The 12,395-nt window shown below is 43.3% G+C and overlaps 1 protein-coding gene across 1 annotated transcript in view; it reads right to left on the bottom strand.

Moving 5' to 3' along the window:
• The window catches only part of iqgap3 (IQ motif containing GTPase activating protein 3), a 30,866-nt gene extending 25,804 nt beyond the window's left edge, over positions 1–5,062 (bottom strand). Inside the window, exons 1-7 of the mRNA XM_038281189.1 lie at positions 4,848–5,062; positions 3,442–3,529; positions 3,208–3,364; positions 1,747–1,824; positions 1,588–1,664; positions 1,453–1,520; positions 1,241–1,354 (exon numbers count right to left, since the gene is read on the bottom strand). Coding sequence (XP_038137117.1) covers positions 1,241–1,354; positions 1,453–1,520; positions 1,588–1,664; positions 1,747–1,824; positions 3,208–3,364; positions 3,442–3,529; positions 4,848–4,875 — 610 coding nt within the window. The 5' untranslated portion in view covers positions 4,876–5,062. The remainder of the gene's footprint in view (positions 1–1,240; positions 1,355–1,452; positions 1,521–1,587; positions 1,665–1,746; positions 1,825–3,207; positions 3,365–3,441; positions 3,530–4,847) is intronic.
• Between the last annotated feature and the right edge of the window lie 7,333 nt (positions 5,063–12,395).

Below are 12,395 nucleotides of genomic sequence, written 5' to 3' on the forward strand. Positions count from 1 at the left end.
TACAACCTGATAAATTGAGAAACAGAACTTAAAAGTTTTTCACTGAAAATTAAAACTAATCAGTAATCACCTCCTAATATAAATAGATGTGTAAATTACCAGTCGCTGGAACATGCCATATATTGGATAAATAAATACCAGTGCAAGTTCTAACATACATTACACTCACTTCACTAAAAATAAAATTCAAATGTTATATCAACCTGTAACAACCTTTTTTGCTGTTGGGCTACAAAAATGTGCAAATGGATGATAAATACAGGGAAAAAAAACAGAAAAATCTAAATACTAAAATAGAAATAAATAATTTCAATAAATTCCAACAAACATCTAAAACCATGAAATACTTCTTTGTGCAAGAATGTACAAATAAGACCAGCAGGATCGTCAGCATGCTAAACAATGAAATAAAAATAAATAATTTCAATAAATTTAAAAAGAATATAAAAACTGAAATACCTCTCTGTGCAACGGCCTCTGTTAACTCTTTCCATCGCTTGGCTGTCATATGGTGTGGAATGAGCAAACGCGTCGGCAAGTTTTGTTTGAGTGGCAGTCGGTTTCTTAACAGAGGTTTTCGGAGTCGAGGCTTCTGCTGCATCGCAGCGCATCTTCTGACTAGCATCATATTCCGGTTTGTGTTTTAGGTGGTGGAATAAATTGGTAGTGTTGCTGTCCTTTGTCGTCACAGGTTGTCTGCAAACTTTGCATATGACGACTTTCTGCTCCGTATCAGACTTTTTAAATCCAAAGCAGTTCCAGATAACAGAGCTGGAGCCTCTTTTAGGAACCAGGTCTCGGGGCACGTCTCCTCCACCTTCCGCCATGCTTGTTGTTTGCGCATGGCTCGCACGTGAGTTGGACTGCAGTACACGTCACCGGCGGGAGTTTATCGTTTTTATCGCGAGATGACAAATTGTTACCATGAGGAATTTCTTTGACGATATATCGCACACGATAACATATCGCTCATCCCTACTAGCAGAAACATTTGGGAAGCGTGACATGCTGCCACTTAATAGTGCTAAAGCCCAAGGGATAACAAGAGGACGAGCCATTATCTCTGGTCAGTAAAGTGGGCTTTAGACGCACTATCCAACACCTGGAACCACGATCCAACATGCCCAGCCGTCATTACGTCCTTTAGAAAACGATCCCCCAGATTCACAAAGATATTCAAGGTTACATTGATCCATTACAGATCCATAGCTCCGTCTCAGGCCAGTCAAAATGCACCTACCTGCAGCTTCGTCCACAGAGAGCTCATTGGCCAGGATGCCTCCGATCTTGCAGAAAGCTGGCATCTGGATTCCGTACTTATCCAACTCCAGCTTCATGTTGTTAATCTCCTCCTCTGAGCACAGAGTCACACGTTAGCAAACTCGCTCTCAGATTGGCCGAAATATCACAAGCCTGGGCCATCCGAACCAAAATGAAGAAACACACACTTACCTGTGAACTTTACCTTTCCATAGAGATCATGAATAGGCGGAGCCAAACCCAGTCTGTACAGGTAGAGGCTGCAGAGACATGTGGGCGTCAGGCAGGCAAGCCGAGAGAAAGATGACAGACGATAGACGGACGTACCTGAGAGCGTGGATGCAGTAAACGGCTCTCGGCATGTTCTTCTTGTCATAGACGTCTGTAGTTTCAGGATGGAAGATCTAGAAACAACAGAATCATCCCGCAGTTTAATAGAACTGATCGGCTTTACAATCGGAGATAAATATTTGAGTGCAGTCTGACCGCAGGCAGGCCCAGGGCTGTCATGGCGTTCCTCCAGTGGTTGATGTTGTCGGTGTGACGGAACTGTAGACCCGCCGCCTGAACAGATCAATATTGTTAATTTTGATCTGCAGTAGTTCCCCTGATGACAAAGCTGATCTGATCAGAGAGAAATCAGGTTCAGTAACAGATTTGGAACAAGATCTGATGATAGCAGAGAAGCAGCTGTTTAGTTTGAGGGTGAAGGAAACAGCAGAGGGTAAAATCACAGAGTCAGGACAGAAAATAGCAGCAGTTAGAAGGAATCTAATGATTTTCTTTAGGGAGAAGAGAAGAGTTGGGAGTAAAAAATGTTGAGGTATGTCTGCTCTTAGCCTCACAGGCTCCAAACGAAGGTCATTAGAGATAAAAATGAGTCACACAGCCTCCTTCATGGCATGAAGGGGAAGACTGCTGTTTAGAGGAGAACGGCCATGATGAACTCAAGTTGTTCGGCTTCAATTTTCGTGTGTGACAAAGTTCTTTATGCACGGGGTGGGTCGTTTCCCTAGCCTCGTGAGACCATCCTGATCTCGCGAGCTTTCAAGGTTTCACTCGCAGATCAGTCTGGAGACTCAGTTAAAGAAAATTTGGAGCTGTTCACCAAACGAACGTCCAATCAGCGTTGGCTTTGAGGCGGGTTGAGGTGTGACGCAACGACAGTTCAGTCTAAAGAACATGGCGGCTTCAGCCGATGAAACTAGCGTTAGCGTGGCTATCAAGCAAGTTTTATCTGAATTACAGAGTACTTCTTCACTGAAAGAAGAGCAAAACACTGCTCTGGAGGCTTTTCTCAGAGGAAAAGATGTGTTTGCTCTTCTCCCGACTGGTTTCGGCAAGAGTAGCCTGGCTTGTGGTTGTGTTTTCGTCGTCGCTCTGTTAGTACGTCATATGCTTCGTTGATCTGATTGGTTTATTTGGCCCGTCTATCACCAACATAGGCCAATCAGCTAACCAGTATTTTCGCCCCTTCCCAAAATTACTTCAAAGGAAGGTTTCCAGATGGATATGCAGAGCAAATCCATCTGGCGGAGTCAGGTTAGCAATATTGGGCATAAATCAAAAATATCTCCGTCATACCTGCAGCTAGCTAACTGCAACACACTGCTGCGGTAGGATAACCAGCCCTTTAGATGTTATTATCTGCTCTGCTCCCAACAAGTTATTTAAATCTATGCTGATGATCCAGTTTTTATTCACCTTGTAAACAGTCTGTTGGTGTTTTAATTATCATTTGATTTCTGGTGTAAATTTGCATTTTTTTTATTTTATTTTTTTGCATTTTTAGCTCATCCTACTCTGTTGCACATTTCATCGCTTTGAACATTTTAGGAATAGTTTTTCTTCATAAAGATTCCCTTTGTTGCTGAAATCACCTGAATTTCCCAACAAGAAAAGATATTTGTACGCTAGTTTCTGAACCAGCACCAGAACCGCTCCAACCTGGTATCGGAGCTGTTCTGGGTCGTAGATCTTCTTCAGCGGGACCGTGTTCGGAGAGAAGCGATGACCCAGTTTGGCCAGAATGACTCCATTCCTCAGAGCCTCCTCAAGCTCGGTCGGAGCAGGAAGTTCCTCCCCCAGACAGGCCTCTATCCACCTGAGTGGGAAACGGATTCCATTAAACAGAGCATCGACACAATGGCTCCACATCCAGTTCTGGCTCTGTTCACTGACCTCTTAGCCTCCTCCAGCCTGCAAAGGTACTGATAGGCCACATTCTGGATCCGCTGCTCGTCCATCTGCTCTGCTGTGAGACGCTCATCTTTACAGGGAACAGGATCAAAATATAACTTAATGATGAACAACTGTCCTTCAATTGAAACCAAAAAATCTCCTCCTGATGATGATAAATTTCCTCTTATCTCCATTAGGTCTGAAACAATCGGATTAATCGATTATTGAAATAATTGTCTACGAATTTAGTGATCAATTTATCTTTAACTGGAGAATAGACTAAAACTTGCCTTTAGCTAAGAGAAAGACCCAATAAGAGCAGTAATTATACCAAGATTGTAAAAAAAAATATGTAAACATTATGCATTTAAGATAAATACTACTTTTCAAGTGGAAACATTTTAGTTTCACCTGGATTACTTTCACAGATAATCTTCTTTAAAGAAGCTTTGGCTATCCGATTAATCCATTAATCAAAAAAATAAACAGTAGAATAATCGATTTGCAAAATAATCGTTAGCTGCAGCCCTAATCTCCATATTATTAACGGTTATGATTATTCCAGAAGTTTCTGTCCCTCATTTCCTCCTCTGGTTAGGTGGTCAGCCAATCGGCTCTCACCTTTTCCTCCACCTAACGATTTCTGTGTGTGTGTGTATATATATATATATATATATATATATATATATATATATATATATATACATACACACAATATTGATATAATTAATCCTATAATTGGGTCCCTAATTAAGCTAAACTCTTATTTTAGTCTCGAACACTAAATTAGTTGACAGTTATTTCAACGATTGATTAATCTGATTAATCCTATTAATTGTTTCAGATAAAATCACATCTTATTTTTCTTGCTGATCATTTTATTCGCTCTCTGCTGATATCTTAACCTTGTCAAATAAAAAAAAAGCCTGAAAAGTAGCAAACTGAATTTTGCTCATCGACATTTGACACAAAATAAAGTTTCTGTATTTCGATTTCAAAGTTCTATTTACAAACGAAAATCCTTGTTTGATGTTTTTCAAAACAGCTTCTAAAAGATCTGATCTGATGGCTGGAGGGACTTTAGGTAGAACTTTGATTTACTGAAAGAAAAGTACAATTGGAAATCTTAAAATGTGAGAAAATAAAGCACTTTCCATAGACTGACGTCAATAAGAGACACTTTTAGTGCCAAGAACCACCATAAAAACCATAATACCACTAAACCTAAGAAAAGCCTGTTTATAGTTGGTTTAACCGCATATCCGGTTCTTACCGCAGATCTACCGAGTGCCTTAATAAGCCCCAAAAATCTACCCGGATCATTAAACATATCAAAATAGACATTCGCCTTATTTGAATCATTTTAAATCTTAAATAAATCGATAAAAACGTCTGTTTAAACTCACAGCGGCTCTCCGCAGCTGAGGCCGACATGTTGTTCCGGTTCTTTGTCTCCCAGCAGTTTAATAACCGCCTTCTGATGCTCCCAGGGAAGAAAATTGGATATAAATGTTTTATTTTTAATGTCAAAATCACATGAATAAATTACAGAGTTATCGCTGAGAGGCAGCCTGCGCGCTGGTTCAAGCTACTTCCTGTTTTAGGTTTGAAAGCTCCCGCCGCTCTCTGATTGGCTCAATCTTCTTCTTCTTCAATTGTTTTTAATGGCGGTTGGCAAACAACATTTTGGCGCATTACCGCCACCAACCAGTAAGGAGTGTGGACCAAGACTAACATGCTCAATAAATAAATACATAAATAAATGAATAAATATTTTAATTAATTAATTAGAATAAAAAAATAATAATTTCCATAATAATAGACCAAGACTAACAAGCTCAATAAATAAATAAATTAATTAATGAAAATTAAAAAAATAATAATTTCCTTTTCAATACTCTTCTTCCCAAGCCAGTGACCCACAGAAATGTATAACTCATGTCAAAATAAACTTTTTTTTAAACGTTTACAATGTTTAATTGTTCCTTTTCCTGTTTAACACCTCAACAATTCCATTCTTTGTTTGTAATATTTCCTACAATTATAAATATAACATGTTCTATTGTCTCACTTTTTCCACAGAAATCACATCTTCCTGTTTCATGTTTTCCCATTATAAGTAATATTGAGGTAAGTCCTGTTTTCCCCAACATTAATCTAGTTATTATCCTTTCCTGAATTCTGTTTCTTCCAATACTTCTTCTAATTTCTCCAGCCTTCCCTTGTATTCTATAAAATCATCTTCAACTAATATCTTCTTCCCACATTTTTTGCCATTTGTAATTAATTTTCTTCCTGATTGTGCTCTTAATTTCTGCTTTAATAATTGCAAATCTAATATCAATTTCACTCCTGTTTGTAGATTCTTTTGCTTTTTTTATCAGCCATTTCATTTCCCTTTAGCCCTATATGTGCAGGAAACCCAAGAAAAACTACCATTAATCTCATCATCTGAATGCGATAAAGTATTTGTTGAATTTCTAACAATATATCAGGAGACTTTCTGACTGATTTCTTTGCACTGCAAAAGCCATCTAGAATTAAGTAAAAAAAATCTCAGATTTCGTTTTTTTGCCCTTAATTTGAGTAGATAAATAAGAGGATTTTCCAATGGAATTAGTATTTTTACTCATAGAACAAGATACTTAGATAATATGCACTTGAAATAAGACAAAGCTTTTTTTTTTTTTCTTATTTTAAACGTAAATTGTCTCGTGCTATTGGCAAAGTATCTCAATTACCTCCTCAATTCAAGACAAAAATGCACTTAATTTAAGCAAAAATGACTCATTTAGATTTCCATTTTTTGCAGTGGACTGATTAATGATGAACTAGAATCTGAGCAAATCCCAGCTCTTAATGGTTTGATCTCCTCCATCCGTTCTACTGCTAACATCAGTGCTATCATTTCTGCAGTATACATAGAGAGGCCTTTATTTATTTTCTCCCTATTTTGATTTTGAATTCTGGAACTACCACTGCTACCCCTGTTTGACCAGATGAATTCTGGGATGCATCTTTATAAATTTTAACATAGTTATAAAAATGATGTATATATTCCTGTACTGTTATTGCAGTGCATATAAACGTTTTATCTTTATGTTTTTTCTAGTATAGTTAGATCTACAAAAGCATCAGGTAAAATCCAGGGTGGTTATCTAGCTAATGGAACAATTGGTATGTTCCATTAGCTGTTCCTCTATGAGGTTCTGATCTAGACCTCTGAGGTTCTGATCCAGACCTCTGAGGTTCTGATCCAGTCCTCTATGAGGTTCTGATCTAGACCTCTGAGGTTCTGATCCAGACCTCTGAGGTTCTGATCCAGTCCTCTATGAGGTTCTGATCTAGACCTCTGAGGTTCTGATCCAGTCCTCTATGAGGTTCTGATCCAGACCTCTGAGGTTCTGATCCAGTCCTCTATGAGGTTCTGATCCAGTCCTCTATGAGGTTCTGATCTAGACCTCTGAGGTTCTGATCCAGACCTCTGAGGTTCTGATCCAGTCCTCTATGAGGTTCTGATCTAGACCTCTGAGGTTCTGATCCAGACCTCTGAGGTTCTGATCCAGTCCTCTATGAGGTTCTGATCTAGACCTCTGAGGTTCTGATCCAGTCCTCTATGAGGTTCTGATCCAGACCTCTGAGGTTCTGATCCAGTCCTCTATGAGGTTCTGATCCAGTCCTCTATGAGGTTCTGATCTAGACCTCTGAGGTTCTGATCCAGACCTCTGAGGTTCTGATCCAGTCCTCTATGAGGTTCTGATCTAGACCTCTGAGGTTCTGATCCAGACCTCTGAGGTTCTGATCCAGTCCTCTATGAGGTTCTGATCTAGACCTCTGAGGTTCTGATCCAGACCTCTGAGGTTCTGATCCAGTCCTCTATGAGGTTCTGATCCAGTCCTCTATGAGGTTCTGATCTAGACCTCTGAGGTTCTGATCCAGACCTCTGAGGTTCTGATCCAGTCCTCTATGAGGTTCTGATCTAGACCTCTGAGGTTCTGATCCAGACCTCTGAGGTTCTGATCCAGTCCTCTATGAGGTTCTGATCCAGTCCTCTATGTGGTTCTGATCCAGTCCTCTATGAGGTTCTGATCCAGTCCTCTATGAGGTTCTGATCTAGACCTCTGAGGTTCTGATCCAGACCTCTGAGGTTCTGATCCAGTCCTCTATGAGGTTCTGATCCAGTCCTCTATGAGGTTCTGATCTAGACCTCTGAGGTTCTGATCCAGACCTCTGAGGTTCTGATCCAGTCCTCTATGAGGTTCTGATCTAGACCTCTGAGGTTCTGATCCAGACCTCTGAGGTTCTGATCCAGTCCTCTATGAGGTTCTGATCTAGACCTCTGAGGTTCTGATCCAGTCCTCTATGAGGTTCTGATCCAGACCTCTGAGGTTCTGATCCAGTCCTCTATGAGGTTCTGATCCAGTCCTCTATGAGGTTCTGATCTAGACCTCTGAGGTTCTGATGCAGACCTCTGAGGTTCTGATCCAGTCCTCTATGAGGTTCTGATCTAGACCTCTGAGGTTCTGATCCAGACCTCTGAGGTTCTGATCCAGTCCTCTATGAGGTTCTGATCTAGACCTCTGAGGTTCTGATCCAGACCTCTGAGGTTCTGATCCAGTCCTCTATGAGGTTCTGATCCAGTCCTCTATGAGGTTCTGATCTAGACCTCTGAGGTTCTGATCCAGACCTCTGAGGTTCTGATCCAGTCCTCTATGAGGTTCTGATCTAGACCTCTGAGGTTCTGATCCAGACCTCTGAGGTTCTGATCCAGTCCTCTATGTGGTTCTGATCCAGACCTCTATGAGGTTCTGATCCAGTCCTCTATGAGGTTCTGATCCAGTCCTCTATGAGGTTCTGATCTAGACCTCTGAGGTTCTGATCCAGACCTCTGAGGTTCTGATCCAGTCCTCTATGAGGTTCTGATCTAGACCTCTGAGGTTCTGATCCAGACCTCTGAGGTTCTGATCCAGTCCTCTATGAGGTTCTGATCCAGTCCTCTGAGGTTCTGATCCAGACCTCTGAGGTTCTGATCCAGTCCTCTATGAGGTTCTGATCCAGTCCTCTATGAGGTTCTGATCTAGACCTCTGAGGTTCTGATCCAGACCTCTGAGGTTCTGATCCAGTCCTCTATGAGGTTCTGATCTAGACCTCTGAGGTTCTGATCCAGACCTCTGAGGTTCTGATCCAGTCCTCTATGAGGTTCTGATCTAGACCTCTGAGGTTCTGATCCAGTCCTCTATGAGGTTCTGATCCAGACCTCTGAGGTTCTGATCCAGTCCTCTCTGAGGTTCTGATCCAGTCCTCTGAGGTTCTGATCCAGTCCTCTATGAGGTTCTGATCTAGACCTCTGAGGTTCTGATCCAGACCTCTGAGGTTCTGATCCAGTCCTCTATGAGGTTCTGATCTAGACCTCTGAGGTTCTGATCCAGACCTCTGAGGTTCTGATCCAGTCCTCTATGAGGTTCTGATCTAGACCTCTGAGGTTCTGATCCAGTCCTCTGAGGTTCTGATCCAGTCCTCTATGAGGTTCTGATCCAGACCTCTGAGGTTCTGATCCAGACCTCTGAGGTTCTGATCCAGTCCTCTATGAGGTTCTGATCCAGTCCTCTATGTGGTTCTGATCCAGACCTCTATGAGGTTCTGATCTAGACCTCTGAGGTTCTGATCCAGACCTCTGAGGCTCTGATCCAGTCCTCTATGAGGTCCCGATCCAGACCTCTATGAGGTTCTGATCTAGACCTCTGAGGTTCTGATCCAGTCCTCTATGAGGTTCTGATCCAGTCCTCTGAGGTTCTGATCCAGACCTCTGAGGTTCTGATCCAGTCCTCTATGAGGTTCTGATCCTCTGAGGTTCTGATCCAGACCTCTGAGGTTCTGATCCAGTCCTCTATGAGGTTCTGATCTAGACCTCTGAGGTTCTGATCCAGACCTCTGAGGTTCTGATCCAGTCCTCTATGAGGTTCTGATCTAGACCTCTGAGGTTCTGATCCAGACCTCTGAGGTTCTGATCCAGTCCTCTATGAGGTTCTGATCCAGTCCTCTATGTGGTTCTGATCCAGTCCTCTATGAGGTTCTGATCCAGTCCTCTGAGGTTCTGATCCAGACCTCTGAGGTTCTGATCCAGTCCTCTATGAGGTTCTGATCTAGACCTCTGAGGTTCTGATCCAGTCCTCTATGAGGTTCTGATCTAGACCTCTGAGGTTCTGATCCAGTCCTCTGAGGTTCTGATCCAGTCCTCTATGAGGTTCTGATCCTCTGAGGTTCTGATCCAGACCTCTGAGGTTCTGATCCAGTCCTCTATGAGGTTCTGATCTAGACCTCTGAGGTTCTGATCCACTGAGGTTCTGATCCAGTCCTCTATGAGGTTCTGATCTAGACCTCTGAGGTTCTGATCCAGTCCTCTCTGAGGTTCTGATCCAGACCTCTGAGGTTCTGATCCAGTCCTCTATGAGGTTCTGATCCAGTCCTCTATGAGGTTCTGATCCTCTGAGGTTCTGATGCTCTGAGGTTCTGATCCTCTGAGGTTCTGATCCACTGAGGTTCTGATCCTCTGAGGTTCTGATCCTCTGAGGTTCTGATCCACTGAGGTTCTGATCCTCTGAGGTTCTGATCCACTGAGGTTCTGATCCTCTGAGGTTCTGATCCTCTGAGGTTCTGATCCTCTGAGGTTCTGATCCTCTGAGGTTCTGATCCACTGAGGTTCTGATCCTCTGAGGTTCTGATCCACTGAGGTTCTGATGCTCTGAGGTTCTGATCCTCTGAGGTTCTGATGCTCTGAGGTTCTGATCCTCTGAGGTTCTGATCCTCTGAGGTTCTGATCCAGTCCTCTCTGAGGTTCTGATCCTCTGAGGTTCTGATGCTCTGAGGTTCTGATCCAGTCCTCTATGAGGTTCTGATCCAGTCCTCTATGAGGTTCTGATGCTCTGAGGTTCTGATCCAGACCTCTATGAGGTTCTGATCTAGACCTCTGAGGTTCTGATCCAGACCTCTGAGGTTCTGATCCAGTCCTCTATGAGGTTCTGATCCAGTCCTCTATGAGGTTCTGATCTAGACCTCTGAGGTTCTGATCCAGTCCTCTATGAGGTTCTGATCCAGTCCTCTATGAGGTTCTGATCTAGACCTCTGAGGTTCTGATCCTCTGAGGTTCTGATCCAGTCCTCTATGAGGTTCTGATCCTCTGAGGTTCTGATCCAGACCTCTGAGGTTCTGATCCACTGAGGTTCTGATCCAGTCCTCTATGAGGTTCTGATCCTCTGAGGTTCTGATCCAGACCTCTGAGGTTCTGATCCAGTCCTCTATGAGGTTCTGATCTAGACCTCTGAGGTTCTGATCCAGACCTCTGAGGTTCTGATCCAGTCCTCTATGAGGTTTTGATCTAGACCTCTGAGGTTCTGATCCAGTCCTCTGAGGTTCTGATCCAGTCCTCTATGAGGTTCTGATCTAGACCTCTGAGGTTCTGATCCAGACCTCTGAGGTTCTGATCCAGTCCTCTATGAGGTTCTGATCCAGTCCTCTATGAGGTTCTGATCCAGTCCTCTATGTGGTTCTGATCCAGACCTCTATGAGGTTCTGATCTAGACCTCTGAGGTTCTGATCCAGACCTCTGAGGCTCTGATACAGTCCTCTATGAGGTCCCGATCCAGTCCTCTATGAGGTTCTGATCTAGACCTCTGAGGTTCTGATCCAGTCCTCTATGAGGTTCTGATCCAGTCCTCTGAGGTTCTGATCCAGACCTCTGAGGTTCTGATCCAGTCCTCTATGAGGTTCTGATCTAGACCTCTGAGGTTCTGATCCAGTCCTCTATGAGGTTCTGATCTAGACCTCTGAGGTTCTGATCCAGTCCTCTGAGGTTCTGATCCAGTCCTCTATGAGGTTCTGATCTAGACATCTGAGGTTCTGATCCAGACCTCTGAGGTTCTGATCCAGTCCTCTATGAGGTTCTGATCTAGACCTCTGAGGTTCTGATCCAGTCCTCTGAGGTTCTGATCCAGTCCTCTATGAGGTTCTGATCTAGACCTCTGAGGTTCTGATCCAGACCTCGGAGTTTCTGATCCAGTCCTCTATGAGGTTCTGATCCAGTCCTCTATGAGGTTCTGATCCAGTCCTCTATGTGGTTCTGATCCAGACCTCTATGAGGTTCTGATCTAGACCTCTGAGGTTCTGATCCAGACCTCTGAGGTTCTGATCCAGTCCTCTATGAGGTTCTGATCTAGACCTCTGAGGTTCTGATCCAGTCCTCTATGAGGTTCTGATCCAGTCCTCTGAGGTTCTGATCCAGTCCTCTATGAGGTTCTGATCTAGACCTCTGAGGTTCTGATCCAGTCCTCTATGAGGTTCTGATCTAGACCTCTGAGGTTCTGATCCAGTCCTCTGAGGTTCTGATCCAGTCCTCTATGAGGTTCTGATCTAGACCTCTGAGGTTCTGATCCAGACCTCTGAGGTTCTGATCCAGTCCTCTATGAGGTTCTGATCCAGTCCTCTATGTGGTTCTGATCCAGACCTCTATGAGGTTCTGATCTAGACCTCTGAGGTTCTGATCCAGACCTCTGAGGCTCTGATCCAGTCCTCTATGAGGTCCCGATCCAGTCCTCTATGAGGTTCTGATCTAGACCTCTGAGGTTCTGATCCAGACCTCTGAGGTTCTGATCCAGTCCTCTACGAGGTTCTGATCTAGACCTCTGAGGTTCTGATCCAGACCTCTGAGGTTCTGATCCAGTCCTCTATGAGGTTCTGATCCAGTCCTCTATGAGGTTCTGATCCAGTCCTCTATGTGGTTCTGATCCAGACCTCTATGAGGTTCTGATCTAGACCTCTGAGGTTCTGATCCAGACCTCTGAGGCTCTGATCCAGTCCTCTAGGAGGTCCCGATCCAGTCCTCTATGAGGTTCTGATCCAGACCTCTATGAGGTTCTGATCCAGTCCTCTATGAGGTTCTGATCTAGACCTCTGAGGTT

This window comes from Cyprinodon tularosa, unplaced genomic scaffold, assembly GCF_016077235.1.
Source record: "Cyprinodon tularosa strain WSP-4 unplaced genomic scaffold, ASM1607723v1 ctg168, whole genome shotgun sequence".
Classification (NCBI taxonomy): domain Eukaryota; kingdom Metazoa; phylum Chordata; class Actinopteri; order Cyprinodontiformes; family Cyprinodontidae; genus Cyprinodon; species Cyprinodon tularosa.